Source organism: Oncorhynchus mykiss, chromosome 13, assembly GCF_013265735.2.
Source record: "Oncorhynchus mykiss isolate Arlee chromosome 13, USDA_OmykA_1.1, whole genome shotgun sequence".
Lineage (NCBI taxonomy): Eukaryota > Metazoa > Chordata > Actinopteri > Salmoniformes > Salmonidae > Oncorhynchus > Oncorhynchus mykiss.
The window spans coordinates 52,949,967-52,969,143 of record NC_048577.1 but is presented as its reverse complement, the minus strand read 5'-3'; the positions used below and the strand labels follow the sequence as shown (position 1 = coordinate 52,969,143).

At 41.0% G+C, this 19,177-nt stretch overlaps 1 protein-coding gene across 2 annotated transcripts in view; it reads right to left on the bottom strand.

Annotated features, from left to right (window-relative positions):
* The window catches only part of LOC110539012 (voltage-dependent T-type calcium channel subunit alpha-1I-like), a 139,043-nt gene that overhangs the window by 77,795 nt on the left and 42,071 nt on the right, over window positions 1-19,177 (bottom strand). For both annotated transcript variants that reach the window (XM_036941471.1, XM_036941470.1), the window contains exons 7-8: window positions 3,878-4,229; window positions 3,211-3,614 (exon numbers count right to left, since the gene is read on the bottom strand). In XM_036941471.1, coding sequence (XP_036797366.1) covers window positions 3,211-3,614; window positions 3,878-4,229 — 756 coding nt within the window. The remainder of the gene's footprint in view (window positions 1-3,210; window positions 3,615-3,877; window positions 4,230-19,177) is intronic.

Genomic DNA, 19,177 nt, shown 5'->3' with positions numbered 1-19,177 from the left:
TTACCTGGTTGTGATGTTCATGCTGATAGTATTGATGAGAATAGTATATTTACCTGGTTGTGATGTTCATGCTGATAGTATTGATGAGAATAGTATATTTACCTGGTTGTGATGTTCATGCTGATAATATTGATGAGAATAGCATATTTACCTGGTTGTGATGTTCATGCTGATAGTATTGATGAGAATAGCATATTTACCTGGTTGTGATGTTCATGCTGATAGTATTGATGAGAATAGTATATTTACCTGGTTGTGATGTTCATGCTGATAGTATTGATGAGAATAGTAGATTTACCTGGTTGTGATGTTCATGCTGATAGTATTGATGAGAATAGCATATTTACCTGGTTGTGATGTTCATGCTGATAGTATTGATGAGAATAGTATATTTACCTGGTTGTGATGTTCATGCTGATAGTATTGATGAGAATAGTATATTTACCTGGTTGTGATGTTCATGCTGATAGTATTGATGAGAATAGTATATTTACCTGGTTGTGATGTTCATGCTGATAGTATATATGAGAATAGTATATTTACCTGGTTGTGATGTTCATGCTGATAGTATTGATGAGAATAGTATATTTACCTGGTTGTGATGTTCATGCTGATAGTATTGATGAGAATAGTATATTTACCTGGTTGTGATGTTCATGCTGATAGTATTGATGAGAATAGTAGATTTACCTGGTTGTGATGTTCATGCTGATAGTATTGATGAGAATAGTATATTTACCTGGTTGTGATGTTCATGCTGATAGTATTGATGAGAATAGTATATTTACCTGGTTGTGATGTTCATGTTGATAGTATTGATGAGAATAGTATATTTACCTGGTTGTGATGTTCATGCTGATAGTATTGATGAGAATAGTATATTTACCTGGTTGTGATGTTCATGTTGATAGTATTGATGAGAATAGTATATTTACCTGGTTGTGATGTTCTATCCCCATGCTGATAGTATTGATGAGAATAGTATATTTACCTGGTTGTGATGTTCATGCTGATAGTATTGATGAGAATAGTATATTTACCTGGTTGTGATGTTCATGCTGATAGTATTGATGAGAATAGTATATTTACCTGGTTGTGATGTTCATGCTGATAGTATTGATGAGAATAGTATATTTACCTGGTTGTGATGTTCATGCTGATAGTATTGATGAGAATAGTATATTTACCTGGTTGTGATGTTCATGCTGATAGTATTGATGAGAATAGTATATTTACCTGGTTGTGATGTTCATGCTGATAGTATTGATGAGAATAGTATATTTACCTGGTTGTGATGTTCATGCTGATAGTATTGATGAGAATAGTATATTTACCTGGTTGTGATGTTCATGCTGATAGTATTGATGAGAATAGTATATTTACCTGGTTGTGATGTTCATGCTGATAATATTGATGAGAATAGTATATTTACCTGGTTGTGATGTTCATGCTGATAGTATTGATGAGAATAGTATATTTACCTGGTTGTGATGTTCATGCTGATAGTATTGATGAGAATAGTATATTTACCTGGTTGTGATGTTCATGCTGATAGTATTGATGAGAATAGTATATTTACCTGGTTGTGATGTTCATGCTGATAGTATTGATGAGAATAGTATATTTACCTGGTTGTGATGTTCATGCTGATAGTATTGATGAGAATAGTATATTTACCTGGTTGTGATGTTCATGCTGATAATATTGATGAGAATAGTATATTTACCTGGTTGTGATGTTCATGCTGATAGTATTGATGAGAATAGTATATTTACCTGGTTGTGATGTTCTATCCCCATGCTGATAGTATTGATGAGAATAGTATATTTACCTGGTTGTGATGTTCATGCTGATAGTATTGATGAGAATAGCATATTTACCTGGTTGTGATGTTCATGCTGATAGTATTGATGAGAATAGTATATTTACCTGGTTGTGATGTTCATGCTGATAGTATTGATGAGAATAGTATATTTACCTGGTTGTGATGTTCATGCTGATAGTATTGATGAGAATAGTATATTTACCTGGTTGTGATGTTCATGCTGATAGTATTGATGAGAATAGTATATTTACCTGGTTGTGATGTTCATGCTGATAGTATTGATGAGAATAGTATATTTACCTGGTTGTGATGTTCATGTTGATAGTATTGATGAGAATAGTATATTTACCTGGTTGTGATGTTCATGCTGATAGTATTGATGAGAATAGTATATTTACCTGGTTGTGATGTTCTATCCCCATGCTGATAGTATTGATGAGAATAGTATATTTACCTGGTTGTGATGTTCATGCTGATAGTATTGATGAGAATAGTATATTTACCTGGTTGTGATGTTCATGCTGATAGTATTGATGAGAATAGTATATTTACCTGGTTGTGATGTTCATGCTGATAATATTGATGAGAATAGTATATTTACCTGGTTGTGATGTTCATGCTGATAGTATTGATGAGAATAGCATATTTACCTGGTTGTGATGTTCATGCTGATAGTATTGATGAGAATAGTATATTTACCTGGTTGTGATGTTCATGCTGATAGTATTGATGAGAATAGCATATTTACCTGGTTGTGATGTTCATGCTGATAGTATTGATGAGAATAGTATATTTACCTGGTTGTGATGTTCATGCTGATAGTATTGATGAGAATAGTATATTTACCTGGTTGTGATGTTCATGCTGATAGTATTGATGAGAATAGTATATTTACCTGGTTGTGATGTTCATGCTGATAGTATTGATGAGAATAGTATATTTACCTGGTTGTGATGTTCATGCTGATAGTATTGATGAGAATAGTATATTTACCTGGTTGTGATGTTCATGCTGATAGTATTGATGAGAATAGTATATTTACCTGGTTGTGATGTTCATGCTGATAGTATTGATGAGAATAGTATATTTACCTGGTTGTGATGTTCATGCTGATAGTATTGATGAGAATAGTATATTTACCTGGTTGTGATGTTCATGTTGATAGTATTGATGAGAATAGTATATTTACCTGGTTGTGATGTTCATGCTGATAGTATTGATGAGAATAGTATATTTACCTGGTTGTGATGTTCATGCTGATAGTATTGATGAGAATAGTATATTTACCTGGTTGTGATGTTCATGCTGATAGTATTGATGAGAATAGCATATTTACCTGGTTGTGATGTTCATGCTGATAGTATTGATGAGAATAGTATATTTACCTGGTTGTGATGTTCTATCCCCATGCTGATAGTATTGATGAGAATAGCGATCATGATTCCTCTATTGAAGTATTTGCTCTCCACGATGCCCCAAAGTTTCTTCCTCATCTCATCCCACATGTCCTTACAGTGTCCAAAACACGACCTCCTCTTCTTCTTCACTCCCTCCCCCTCTTCTGCTTTCTCCTCCAAGTGGTTCTCCTCCCTGTCCGTCTCCTCCACAGCCCCCTCCTCCTCCCCATTGGCCGAGTCACCCACAGCTCCCGCCCCCTCCCTGAGTGACAGTGCCGCAGCGCACTGAGGGCAGTCCTCTGTGTTTTGAGGGACGGCCAGGGCGATGGAGTTGCCCAGGGGTTGGGAGCTGTGGACTGGGTCCAGCTTGCTTTGGTGAGGACAGGGAGTTTCTAATGAAAGATGGAGAGGGAGTGTGAGAGAATCAGCATGGCATTAACAGCATCAATAGACACTTTCACATTGTCGCACTATATCCATGTAAGCCAGCGTTTGCTAGCGCCAAAGAGGTTTGAAAGTCGAGAGATTAAACAAGACTCATCGCACTGGCTCGCACGAAACAGTGTGAAAGAGGCAAATATCATGTTAAAGTTCAAGTTTAGACATTTAACAAAAACCCTTTCTCTTGTCCTCCCACCCACTGCCTCCCACTTACGGCGTGGCTGCCTCAGGTGATGCCTTTCCCCTCCGTTCGCACTCCCTCCTCCTTCCCCTCCTCCTCTTCCTCCTCCTCTTCCTCTCCCTCTAGTGGGCGGTGGTGGCAGAGGCCTTCCTCTCAGTTGGTTATACAGGGCTACAGACCTCCTGCGGGCCTTGCGCAGCATGTGGCAGACCAGCTGGAAGAGCTCTTCGTAGCAGTCCCCCGGTTCATGCAGGCTGGCCAGGGTAGAGGAGGACAGGCACTGGGCCCGCTGCTCCTGCATCAGCTGGTGCTCGCGCTGCTTGGTCTCACTGAACTGGGTGGCGATGACCACCAGACATAGGTTGATCATGAAGAACGAGCCAATCTGTGAAGTGGTGGATAGTAAGAGGTGAGTTACAAACACAGAGTTACTGTAGTGAGTGCTGAAGGCCAACCAGAAACACACACAGATACATACAGTGGAAGACCACTGGGCGTCTATAATGGAGTTGCTGCTGGTCAGCGCGCGCAAGATTCACTTTTTGGCTTTGAGATTAGTGAATAACAATCAGGGGGACCCCAGGCCTCCAGACATATCTTGAGGTACTTCATTAGGTTTACCTCTACTGCACACTGAGGGAAAGAGGCGGATGATAATAGATGGAGAGTAGAGAGGCCAGAGCCAAAGAGGAGGTGGAAGAGAGTAGGAGGGCAAATACATAAAGCAGGACTTTATTTTAGTGATGGCCAGAGGAGTAACACATTATACTAACAAATGACAAGCAGAATATCTCTAACACATTAGACAATCATTCCTTCATCATTAGAATCAAGATCTGCCTCTGGTCTCATCACTTGGGAGTTAGATGTAAACAGTATGTCTCCTTCAGTATTGGTCGTCCACCTTCTACCCACCCGAACATACAGTATACACTGTTGCTGGTTTTTCCTCTCAAGATAGCATTGATGCTAATAAAGTGTGCTGTTTGTGTGCTGTTTCCCCCTTAGCGACGCTAGTGTGATGTTAGCACTCATTCTAAAGGTCTAGGGAGGCTGTAGTTTCTAACAGAGTGTTATCAGGAGAGACAGAAAAAATAAATAAAAGATGATACCCAATGCAAGTAGACACAATGTCTCACTCTGTTTATAATATTCTCAGTTTATAATACTCTGTTTATAATACGCTCGGTGTATAATACGCTCTGTTTATAATACTCGGTTCATAATACTCGGTTCATAATACTCTGTGTATAATACTATCTGTATTTAATACTATGTTAATACTACTCTCAGTTTATAATACTCTCAGTTTATAATACTCCCAGTTTATAATACGCTCGGTGTATAATACGCTCTGTTTATAATACTCGGTTCATAATACTCGGTTCATAATACTCTGTGTATAATACTATCCGTATTTAATACTATGTTAATACTACTCTCAGTTTATAATACTCTCAGTTTATAATACGCTCGGTGTATAATACGCTCTGTTTATAATACTCGGTTCATAATACTCTGTGTATAATACTATCCGTATTTAATACTATGTTAATAATACTCTCTGTTTATAATAATCTCTGTTTATAATACTCTGTTAATAATACTCTGTTTATAATGCTCTCTGTTTATAATACTCTCCGTTTATAATACTCTGTTGATAATGCTCTGTTAATAATACTCTGTTTATAATGCTCTCTGTTTATAATACTCTCCGTTTATAATACTCTGTTGATAATACTCTGTTTATAATATTCTCTGTTTATAATACTATGTTTATAATACTTTGTTAATAATCTCTGTTTAAAATACCCTGTTTATAATACTCTGTTAATACTGCTCTCTGTTTATAATACTCTCTCTGTTTATAATACTCTGTTTATAATACTCTCTGTTTATAATACCCTCTCTCTGTTTATAATACTCTCTGTTTATAATTATCTCTGTTTATAATACTCTGTTTATAATACTGTTTATAATACTCAATGTTTATAATACTCTCTGTTTATAATACTCTCTCTGTTTATAATACTCTGTTTATAATATGGTTTATAATACTCTGTTTATAATACTCTGTTTATAATACTCTGTTTATAATACTCTCTGTTTATAATACCCTCTCTCTGTTTATAATACTCTGTTTATAATTATCTCTGTTTATAATTATCTCTGTTTATAATTATCTCTGTTTATAATTATCTCTGTTCATAATACTCTCCGTATATAATACACTCTGTTTATAATACCCTGTATATAATACTCTCTGTTAATACTATCTCTCTCTCTGTTAATACTCTCTTTCTCTCTCTGTGGTAATTCTCTCTTGCTCTCTCTCTCTGTTAATACCCTCTCTCTGTTAATACTCTCTCTCTCTGTTAATACTATATCTCTCTGATAATACTCTCTCTCTCAATACTCTCTCTCTCTCTCTCTCTGTGGTAATTCTCTCTCACGCTCTCTCTCTATCTGTTACTACTCTCTCTGTGTTACTACGCTCTCTGTGTTAATACTCTCGCTCCGTTAATACTCTCTCTCTCTCTCTCTCTCTCTCTCTCTCTCTCTATCTCTCTCTCTCTCTGTTAACTTCTTCGATATAGGGGGCGCTCTTTTAATTTTTGGATAAAAAAACGTTTCCGTTTTAAACAAGATATTTTGATGCTTGACTATGCATATAATTGACAGCTTTGGAAAGAAAACACCCTGACGTTTCCAAAACTGCAAAGATATTATCTGTGAGTGCCACAGAACTGATGCTACAGGCGAAACCAAGATGAAATTTCAAACAGGAAATGCCCCAGATTTTGAAGGCGCTGTGTTCCAATGTCTCCTTATATGGCTGTGAATGCGCAAGGAATGAGCCTACACTTTCTGTCGTTTCCCCAAGGTGTCTGCACCATTGTGACGTATTTGTAGGCATATCATTGGAAGATTGACCATAAGAGACTACATTTACCAGGTGCTCGCTTGGTGTCCTCCGTTGCAATTATTGCGTAATCTCCAGATGCATGCATTTTTCCATTTGCTTCAGAGGAGAAACCCAACTGCCACGAATGACTTATCATCGAATAGATACAGTGCCTTGTGAAAGTATTCGGCCCCCTTGAACTTTGCGACCTTTTGCCACATTTCAGGCTTCAAACATAAAGATATAAAAATGTATTTTTTGTGAAGAATCAACAACAAGTGGGACACAATCATGAAGTGGAACGACATTTATTGGATATTTCAAACTTTTTTAACAAATCAAAAACTGAAAAATTGGGCGTGCAAAATTATTCAGCCCCCTTAAGTTAATACTTTGTAGTGCCACCTTTTGCTGCGATTACAGCTGTAAGTCGCTTGGGGTATGTCTCTATCAGTTTTGCACATCGAGACACTGACATTTTTTTTCCCATTCCTCCTTGCAAAACAGCTCGAGCTCAGTGAGGTTGGATCGAGAGCATTTGTGAACAGCAGTTTTCAGTTCTTTCCACAGATTCTCGATTGGATTCAGGTCTGGACTTTGACTTGGCCATTCTAACACCTGGATATGTTTATTTTTGAACCATTCCATTGTAGATTTTGCTTTATGTTTTGGATCATTGTCTTGTTGGAAGACAGGTCTTTTGCAGACTCCATCAGGTTTTCTTCCAGAATGGTCCTGTATTTGGCTCCATCCATCTTCCCATCAATTTTAACCATCTTCCCTGTCCCTGCTGAAGAAAAGCAGGCCCAAACCATGATGCTGCCACCACCATGTTTGACAGTGGGGATGGTGTGTTCAGCTGTGTTGCTTTTACGCCAAACATAACGTTTTGCACTGTTGCCAAAAAGTTCAATTTTGGTTTCATCTGACCAGAGCACCTTCTTCCACATGTTTGGTGTGTCTCCCAGGTGGCTTGTGGCAAACTTTAAACAACACTTTTTATGGATATCTTTAAGAAATGGCTTTCTTCTTGCCACTCTTCCATAAAGGCCAGATTTGTGCAATATACGACTGATTGTTGTCCTATGGACAGAGTCTCCCACCTCAGCTGTAGATCTCTGCAGTTCATCCAGAGTGATCATGGGCCTCTTGGCTGCATCTCTGATCAGTCTTCTCCTTGTATGAGCTGAAAGTTTAGAGGGACGGCCAGGTCTTGGTAGATTTGCAGTGGTCTGATACTCCTTCCATTTCAATATTATCGCTTGCACAGTGCTCCTTGGGATGTTTAAAGCTTGGGAAATCTTTTTGTATCCAAATCCGGCTTTCAACTTCTTCACAACAGTATCTCGGACCTGCCTGGTGTGTTCCTTGTTCTTCATGATGCTCTCTGCGCTTTTAACAGACCTCTGAGACTATCACAGTGCAGGTGCATTTATACGGAGACTTGATTACACACAGGTGGATTGTATTTATCATCATTAGTCATTTAGGTCAACATTGGATCATTCAGAGATCCTCACTGAACTTCTGGAGAGAGTTTGCTGCACTGAAAGTAAAGGGGCTGAATAATTTTGCACGCCCAATTTTTCAGTTTTTGATTTGTTAAAAAAGTTTGAAATATCCAATAAATGTCGTTCCACTTCATGATTGTGTCCCACTTGTTGTTGATTCTTGTTGAGGCCTGAAATGTGGCAAAAGGTTGCAAAGTTCAAGGGGGCCGAATACTTTTGCAAGGCACTGTATGTGAAAAACACCTTGAGGATTGATTCTAAACAACGTTTGCCATGTTTCTGTCGATATTATGGAGTTAATTTGGAAAAAAGTTTGGCGTTGTAATGACTGAATTTTCGTTTTTTTTCCTTAGCCAAACGTGATGAACAAAACGGAGCGATTTCTCCTACACAAATAATCTTTTTGGAAAAACTGAACATTTGCTATCTAACTGAGAGTCTCCTCATTGAAAACATCTGAAGTTCTTCAAAGGTAAATTATTTTATTTGAATGCTTTTCTTGTTTTTGTGAAAATGTTGCCTGCTGAATGCTAGGCTTAATGCTATGCTAGCTATCAATACTCTTACACAAATGCTTGTGTAGCTATGGTTGAAAAACATATTTTGAAAATCTGAGATGACAGTGTTGTTAACAAAATGCTAAGCTTGTGAGCCAATATATTTATTTCATTTCATTTGCGATTTTCATGAATAGTTAACATTGCGTTCTGCTAATGAGCTTGAGGCTATGATTACGCTCCCGGATACGGGATTGCTCGACGCAAGAAGTTAATACTCTCTCTGTTAATACTCTCTCTCTCTCTGTTAATACTCTCTCGCTCTCTGTTAATACTCTCTCGCTCTCTGTTAATACTCTCTCTCTGTTAATACTCTCTCTCTGTTAATACTCTCTCGCTCTCTCTCTCTCTGTTAATAACTTATTTGGGACTGGGGGCAGTAATGAGTAACTTGGATGAATAAGGTGCCCAGAGTAAACTGCCTGCTACTCAGGCCCAGAAGCTAAGATATGCATATTATTAGTAGATTTGGACAGAAAACACTCTGGAGTTTCTAAAACTGTTTGAATGATGTCTGTGAGTATAACAGAACTCATATGGCAGGCAAAAACCTGAGAAAAAATCCAACCAGGAAGTGGAAAATCTGAGATTTGTAGTTTTTCAAGTCATTGCCTATCGAATATACAGGGTCTATGGGGTCATATTGCACTTCCCAAGGCTTCCACTAGATGTTAACAGTCTTTAGAGCCTTGTTTGAGGATTCTACTGTGAAGGAGGTGGGAATGAGAGCTGAATGAGTCAGGGGTCTGACAGAGTGACATGAGCTGATCACGTGCGCTCACGTGTTAGCAACCTGCATTCCATTGCATTTCTACAGACAAAGGAATTCTCCGGTTGAAACATTATTGAAGATTTATGATAAAAACATCCTAAAGATTGATTCTATACTTCGTTTGACATGTTTCTACGAACTGTAATATGACTTTTCGTCTGAACTTTCGCCTGGACTTGCCTGCGCCTCGTGAGTTTGGATTGTGTACTAAACGCGCGAACAAAAAGGAGGTATTTGGACATAAATGGACTTTATCGAATATATCAAACATTTATTGTGGAACTGGGATTCCTGGGAGTGCATTCTGATGAAAATCATCAATGGTAAGTCAATATTTATAATGCTATTTCTGACTTCTGTTGACTCCACAACATGGCGGATATCTGTATGGCTTGTTTTGTTGTCTGAGTGCTGTACTCAGATTATTGCATGGTGTGCTTTTTCGGTAAAGCTTTTTTTAAATCTGACACAGCGGTTGCATTAAAGAGAAGTTTATCTAAAGTTCCATGTATAACACTTGTATTTTCATCAACATTTATGATGAGTATTTCTGTAAATTCATGTGGCTCTCTGCAAAATCACCGGATGTATTGGAAGCAAAACATTACTGAACGTAACGCGCCAATGTAAACTTAGATTTTTGGATATAAATATGAACTTTATCGAACAAAACATACATGTATTGTGTAACATGTAGTCCTATGAGTGTCATCTTATGAAGATCATCAAAGGTTAGTGATTAATTTAATCTCTATTTCTGCTTTTTGTGACTCCTCTCTTTGGCTGGAAAAATGGCTGTGTTTTTCTGTGACTAGGTACTGAACTAACATAATCGTTTGTTTTGCTTCCTTCGTAAAGCCTTTTTGCAATCGGACACTGTGGCTGGATTTACAACAAGTTTATGTTTAAAATGGTGTAAAAAACATGTATGTTTGAGGAATTTTAATTATGGAATTTCTGTTGTTTTGAATTTGGCGCCCAGCAATTTCACTGGCTGTTGGCGAGGTGGGACGCTACCGTCCCACATATCCCAGAGAGGTTAATACACACACTCTCTCTCTCTCTCTGTGTGAGTCAGAAAATAGAGAACCACTGCATTCTCTATCCTTCTCCTCAATAAGCTTTGGATTGGTGAAACCATAATACTGACACCAGTCCATTTCCTCTAAATACATGCAAGGGAAGTGAACGATTGCACAGAATGAACTCCCAGGAGTTCACCTGGCCCTTGGCTGACCCTGTGGGGTGATGAAGTGTTATCTGACAGGTAGACTGCGGGGCAGGAAGGGGTGTATTGAGTTGTTAGGTTCTGCTGCACAGCTTCACTCTCCTGATCAGATCAACAGGAGAGATAGACAACCCACTAACTCCACCCAGAAAAACCCCACAGGGGTAGCTATACACAGCTCTGTTGCCTTCCAAACATCACACACATCTGATCTATTCACATGCAAATGGTATTGTATTCAACATTTGTAATTTCCACAGACTTGATCTGGCCTACAAGAAATGTCCATTAATTATAATACACATAATAATTCACATTTCCTGTTGCTTCAGGATTATTTTCCTGCTGTGAGAAACAGAGTCCAATTAAGATAGCGCATCTGTACACTCACCCACACTAATGCATGCATGCACACAGGCAAAAGAGCATACATGCACATCACACACTTCTCCCAGAGGTGGATCAGGCTCAGAGTGTGTGGAGCTGTGTGACGGATGTGGCAGCAACGTGTAGCTATTAAACACAGCACTAAGCCTCTTTAAAGACAGAGAGGAGAGGAGAGGAGAGGAGAGGAGAGGAGAGGAGAGGAGAGGAGAGGAGAGGAGAGAATAGAGAAGATAGGAAGAGAGGAGAGGAGAGGAGAGGAGAGGAGAGGAGAGGAGAGGAGAGGAGGGGAGGGGAGGGGAGGGGAGAGGAGAGGAGAGGAGAGGAGAGGAGAGGAGAGGAGAGGAGAGGAGAGGAGAGGAGAGGAGAGGAGAGGAGATAAGAGAGGAGAGGAGAGGAGAGGAGAGTGAGCAAAGCCATGTGCCAGGCAGTCTCTAAATCTTCACAGCAGACTGTAGAAGAGAGAGAGAGGAGAGAGACGAGAAGAGGGAGAGAAGAGGGAAGGAAGGACAGGAGAAAATAGGACAGAGATGTATAGAGAAGAGGAGAAGGGAGTAGAGAGGACAGAGATATGTAGAGAGAAGAGGAGAAGGGAGTAGAGAGGACAGAGATATGTAGAGAGAAGAGGAGAAGGAAGTAGAGGACAGAGATATGTAGAGAGAAGAGGAGAAGGAAGTAGAGAGGACAGAGATATGTAGAGAGAAGAGGAGAAGGGAATAGAGAGGACAGAGATATGTAGCGAGAAGAGGAGAATGGTGTAGAGAGAAGAGGAGAATGAAGTAGAGAGGACAGAGATATGTAGAGAGAAGAGGAGAAGGGAGTAGAGGATAGAGATACGTAGAGAGAAGAGGAGAAGGAAGTAGAGAGGACAGAGATACGTAGAGAGAAGAGGAGAAGGAAGTAGAGAGGACAGAGATATGTAGAGAGAAGAGGAGAAGGGAGTAGAGAGGACAGAGATATGCATAGAGAAGAGGAGAAGGGAGTAGAGAGGACAGAGATACGTAGAGAGAAGAGGAGAAGGAAGTAGAGAGGACAGAGATATGTAGAGAGAAGAGGAGAAGGGAATAGAGAGGACAGAGATATGTAGAAAGAAGGGGAGGGGAAGGCTCCATCTGTGATCCTAGTTCAGGGCTGGTCTGCAGGTGTGTGGGGCCTTTGATTCACCTCCAGACAGGTGTGTGTGTGTGTGCGTGTGCGTGCATAATGCAGTAATAATGTGAATCAGTGAAATTGGACTTCCTGGTGATTAGGATCAAAGTAGCCTGCTGATCAGAATCACTAATCACATGCAGGCACACGTGCGCGCACACACACACACACACACACACACACACACACACACACACACACACACACACACACACACACACACACACACACACACACACACACACACACACACACACACACACACACACACACACACACACACTAACAGAATGAGACCCTCCCTTTCTCGGTGTCACTCAGCTATAAGGTTTCATGTAATTCAATGCATCTCTCATCTTTCTTTCACGGACACATCAACTTGAAACAGGCAGCAGACAAAATCAATGCCAACGTATCCTGGCCTTCCTAGAAGTACAGTAGAATGTCAACTATCTGTTTGACTGCAGTAAGACTAGAGGTGAAACTTCAGAGTCTGTAAGTTCATTACAGTAGAACTCACTGATAGGATCATCTGACCACCTTTGATTTATACCTCCACTTAATACCAGCCCTTAATATAGAGGGAAGGAGAGAGAGGGGGAGAAAGAAAGGGGGAGAAAGAGAGAGAGGGGGGGAGAAAAAGAGGGGGGAGAAAGAGAGAGAGAGGGGGTGAAAGAGAGGGGGGAGAAAGAGAGAGAGAGGGGGGAGAAAGAGAGGGGGGAGAAAGAGAGAGAGAGAGAAAGAGGGAGAGTGATAGAGGTAGAGAGAGAAAGAGGGAGAGTGATAGAGGTAGAGAGAGAAAGAGGGAGAGTGATAGAGGGAGAAAGAGGGAGAGAGAAACAAAGAGAGAGAGTAGACAGACCTGGCTCTCAAAAGAAAGGCTATGTGCACACTGCCCACAAAATGAGATAGAAACTGCGTTGCACTTAGTAACATCCTGCCAAATGTATGACCATATTAGATACACATATTTCCCTCAGATTACACAGACCCACAAAGAATTCACAAACAAATCCAATTTTGATAAACTCACATACCTACTGGGTAAAGTACCACAGTGTGCAATCACAGCAGCAAGATATGTGACCTGTTGCCACAAGAAAAGGGCAACCAGTGAAGAACAAACACCATTGTAAATACAACCCATGTTGATGTTTTTATTTTCCCTTTTGTACTTGAACTATTTGCACATCGTTACAACATCGTTACAACACTGTATATAGACATAACATGACATTTGAAATGTCTCTATTCTTTTGGAACTTTTGTAAGTGTAATGTTTAGTGTTCATTTTTTATTGTAAATTTCACTTTTGTTTATTATCTATTTCATTTGCTTTGGCAATGTAAAGATATGTTTTCCATGCTAGTAAAGCCCTTTGAATTGAATTGAGAGACAGACAGAGAGAGAGAGAGAGAGAGAGAGAGAGAGAGAGAGAGAGAAAGAGAGAGAGAGAGAGAGAGAGAGAGAGAGAGAGAGAGAGAGAGAGAGAGAGAGAGAGAGAGAGAGAGAGAGAGAGAGAGACTGCTGGAGAGATGGAGAAAATAAGAAACACACACAGATACATACAGTGGAAGACCACTGGGCGTCTATAATGGAGTTGCTGCTGGTCAGCGCGCGCAAGATTCACTTTTTGGCTTTGAGATTAGTGAATAACAATCAGGGGGACCCCAGGCCTCCAGACATATCTTGAGGTACTTCATTAGGAGTAACACATTATACTAACAAATGACAAGCAGAATATCTCTAACACATTAGACAATCATTCCTTCATCATTAGAATCAAGATCTGGATGGCTCTAACTAAGAACAACACACAGTACCCCACAGGGTCAGCTCCCACCGTGCCTACGGAGTCTTCACACAGGGATAAAGGGCCACTCAACAGTAGGGATACATTGTTCCTAGACAGTGACCTATGGTCAGTTGTACTTTTTTCTCCCTAAAGTTACATTAAAGCTTTTGGGAGGGTAAGCTGATCCTAGATCTGTGTCTATGGGAAAAACTGGCAGTCACCAGTCAGTTGCCGAGCAACAGGTTAACATGACTGCGATTGGAGCTGATAGAGGAAGATGAGAACTTGGCAGGAAGATACAGAAAAAGTTCAGACACGCCCACACAGGTTAAAGCCAATCGAGTTGCTGCATTATCCCCAAACAGATGTAACTATGCTGTGATTCGACGCCTGTCTCCAGGTCACGAAGGACGCTGACAATCAGAATGCGCACGGCCAATGCCAGCCTCTGTTTCAGACTTGCCAACCAAGTGAACGCTTATGTATTCACACAGCACCATGACGCAATCATCTTAGTATGATCAGGCCTATTTAACAGTACAGTGATATTCTGCCTGGCATTCAATCCAACTCGCAATATATTTGTTTACGTATTGTGTTTCGAAACTCCTGCCCACACACACAGACACTTCTTATTCTGATCAACAGGAAGCATATACAGTTGAAGTCGGAAGTTTACATACACCTTAAACAAATACATGTAAACTCAGTTTTTCACATTTCCTGACATTTAATCCTGTAAAAGTTCCCTGTCTTAGGTCAGTTAGGATCACCACTTTATTGTACGAATGTGAAATGTCAGAATAATAGTAGAGAGAATTATTTATTTCAGCTTTTATTTCTTTCATCACATTCACAGTGGGGCAGAAGTTTACATACTCTCAATTAGTATTTGGTAGCATTTCCTTTAAATTGTTTAACTTGGGTAAAATGTTCCGGGTAACCTTCCACAAGCTTCCCACAATAAGTTGGGTGAATTTTGGCCCATTCCTCCTGACAGAGCTGGTGTAACTGAGTCAGGTTTGTAGGCCTCCTTGCTCGCACACACATTTTCAGTTCTGCCCACAAATCTTCTATAGGAATGAAGTCAGGGCTCGGTGATGGCCACTCCAATACCTTGACTTTGGTGTCCTTAAGCCATTTTGCCACAACTTTGGAAGTATGCTTGAGGTCATTGTCCATTTGGAAGACACATTTGCGACAGAGCTTTAATTAACTTCCTGACTGATGTCTTGAGATGTTGTTCAATATATCCACATAATTTTCCTACCTCATGATGCCATCTATTTTGTGAAATGCACCAGTCCCTCCTGCAGCAAAGCACCCCCACAACATGATGCTGCCACCCCCGTGCTTCACGGTTAGGATGGTGTTCTTCGGCTTGCAAGCCTCCCCCGTTTTCCTCCAAACATAACGATGGTCATTATGGCCAAACAGTTCTATTTTTGACCAGAGGACATTTCTCCAAAAAGTACGATCTTTGTCCCCATGTGCAGTTGCAAACCGTAGTCTGGCTTTTTTATGGCGGTTTTGGAGCAGTGGCTTCTTCCTTGCTGAGCGGCCTTTCAGGTTATGTCGATATAGGACTTGTTTTACTGTGGATATAGATACTTTTGTACCTGTTTCCTCCAGATTCTTTACAAGGTCCTTTGCTGTTGTTCTGGGATTGATTTGCACTTTTTGCACCAAAGTACCTTCATCTCTAGGAGACAGAACGCGTCTCCTTCCTGAGCGGTATGACGGCTGTGTGGTCCCATGGTGTTTATACTTGTGTACTATTGTTTGTACAGATGAATGTGGTACCTTCAGGCATTTGGAATTTGCTCCCAAGGATGAATTAGACTTGTGGAGGTCTACATTTTTTTCTGAGGTCTTGGCTGATTCCTTTTCATTTTCCCATGATGTCAAGCAAAGAGGCACTGAGTTTGAAGGTAGGCCTTGAAATACATCCACAGGTACACCTCCAATTGACTCAAATGATGTCCATTAGCCTATCAGAAGCTTCTAAAGCCATGACATCATTTTCTGGAATTTTCCAAGCTGTTTAAAGGCACAGTCAATTTAGTGTATGTAAACTTCTGACCCAATGGAATTGTGGTACAATTAATTTTAAGTGAAACAATCTGTCTGTAAACAATTGTTGGAAAAATGACTCGTGTCATGCACAAAGTAGATGTCCTAACCGACTTGCTAAAACTATAGTTTGTTAACAAGAAATTTGTGGTTGAAAAACGAGTTCTAATGACTCCCACCTAAATGTATGTAAACTTCCCACTTCAACTGTACCTGTGAAAGGAGTCTACCTCTTTGTCTACCTCTTTGCAGTAGTAAGTTTTACAGAAACCCGAACCATTCCATGATTTTATTTAACCATTCAAAACGAGCTACTGCATTGCTGGTTTGATTGAATTGAACACAAACTCAAGAGACTAGAAAAGATCCCCTGCTCCTGTTGTTGGGGATGACATTGAGGAGTCTCTGCATGGTAATAATGTGAATGTGTTGTTAGAGGGGAGGGTCTGGAGAGGAGCAGCTCTGTGGTCGTAAAGATAAGAGCATGAGCGCAACAGGTTTATGACTGTCCTCTCAAAAAGCTAACCAATAACAGTCTATTTTCAATTTCACTTGGCAAGTCAGTTAAGAAAAAAAATATTATTTACAATGACGGTCTACCCTGGCCAAAGCCTAACCCATGACGATGCTGGGCGAAATGTGCAACGCCCTATGGGATTCCCAATCACAGCCGGTTGTGATACAGCCTGGACTCATAGCAGGGTGTGTAGTGACACCTCTAGCACTGAGATGCAGTGCCTTAGGTCGCTGTGCCACTCGGGAGCCCCTAGTCTAACTGTATAGTATTGCTGTTTCCCTCAATTATGTTTCCCTCTTAAGCTTATTTGAGAATGTGAACACCGTATATGATCTCGTCTCCTTTCCTTCAAATAATTACCCATAATTCACAGCAGTCACTTCCTCTGAGTCCTCAGAGGGCTGTCTGGCAATGCATGCTGGGATATGAACACATGATGACATGGCATCATCTTGGGGACAGCATGTCTCTCTGTTAGAATCCGCATCACAAGTATGTGTGTGTGTGGGTAGAAGTGTGTGTGCACTGCATATGTGTCACACACTCGCGACGGGAGCCCACCACTCTGATCGTTACTAATTAAACGCTAATGCTAATTCGGTCACTCGCTGTGACCCAAACCGGATTAAGACCTATCGCTAGTCAGACGGCACGCCGCGAGGCCTGGATTAAAATGGCCGCCGGGTGCCACAAAGCATCCTGACGCCTGCAGAGACAGAGACATCTCAACCTGTTTCTCTCCTCTTATCTTATCTCCTCTGTCTTTCATCCCTCTCTTCTCACCTCTCTCTTTTCAATATTCCTCTATATTTGTACACTTCTCTTTCATATCCCTTTCTTCCTCTCTCACTCCTCTCTTTTCATACTCCTCTTTCTGTTTTATCTTATATCCTCATCACTCCTTCTCTCTCTACATTTGTCTCTCAAACTCTCATATCGCTCATTCAACCCTCTCTTTCCTTCATTCTCTCTCTTTATACTGTATCTCCTCCCCCCCATTTCTCTCTCCTCCTCTCCGTCTCTCCCCTCTTCCTCCCCATCTCTATCCCTCCTCTTCCTCTTTCTCTCTCCCTCCTCCTCCCCATGTCTTTCCCTCCTTCTCCCCATCACTCCTCCTCCTCTCTACCTCCTCCCCATCTCTCTCCCTCCTATGCCTCCTCCCTCTTCTCCCTCCTTCTCCTCATCTATCCTCCTCCTCTCTCCCTCCTCCACCCCATCTCTCTCCCTCCTCCTCCCTCTTCTCTCTCCCTAATCTCCCTCCACCTGATATTCTAAAAAGGACCTGTGCTTCTCCATCTTCCGGCGTATTCACCAGTGTTTCTCCATCTTCCGGCGTATTCACCAGTGTTTCTCCATCTTCAGGCGTATTCACCAGTGTTTTCTCCATCTTCAGGCGTATTCACCAGTATTTCTCCATCTTCAGGCGTATTCACCAGTGTTTCTCCATCTTCCGGCGTATTCACCAGTGTTTTCTCCATCTTCAGGCGTATTCACCAGTGTTTCTCCATCTTCCGGCGTATTCACCAGTGTTTTCTCCATCTTCCGGCGTATTCACCAGTGTTTTCTCCATCTTCAGGCGTATTCACCAGTGTTTCTCCATCTTCAGGCGTATTCACCAGTGTTTTCTCCATCTTCAGGCGTATTCACCAGTGTTTTCTCCATCTTCAGGCATATTCACCAGTGTTTTCTCCATCTTCAGGCGTATTCACCAGTGTTTCTCCATCTTCAGGCGTATTCACCAGTGTTTTCTCCATCTTCAGGCGTATTCACCAGTGTTTCTCCATCTTCAGGCGTATTCACCAGTGTTTCTCCATCTTCAGGCGTATTCACCAGTGTTTCTCCATCTTCAGGCGTATTCACCAGTGTTTCTCCATCTTCAGGCGTATTCACCAGTGTTTTCTCCATCTTCCGGCGTATTCACCAGTGTTTCTCCATCTTCCGGCGTATTCACCAGTGTTTCTCCATCTTCAGGCGTATTCACCAGTGTTTTCTCCATCTTCAGGCGTATTCACCAGTGTTTCTCCATCTTCAGGCGTATTCACCAGTGTTTCTCCATCTTCAGGCGTATTCACCAGTGTTTCTCCATCTTCAGGCGTATTCACCAGTGTTTCTCCATCTTCAGGCGTATTCACCAGTGTTTTCTCCATCTTCAGGCGTATTCACCAGTGTTTTCTCCATCTTCAGGCGTATTCACCAGTGTTTCTCCATCTTCAGGCGTATTCACCAGTGTTTCTCCATCTTCAGGCGTATTCACCAGTGTTTTCTCCATCTTCAGGCGTATTCACCAGTGTTTCTCCATCTTCAGGCGTATTCACCAGTGTTTCTCCATCTTCAGGCGTATTCAACAGTGTTTCTTCAAAAACATGGCCGCCAATAAAGTAAGAAGGAACAGTAGGCGGAGCCAAACTTTCAGCCCCCTCTTTGCTCTCACATCCATTACAG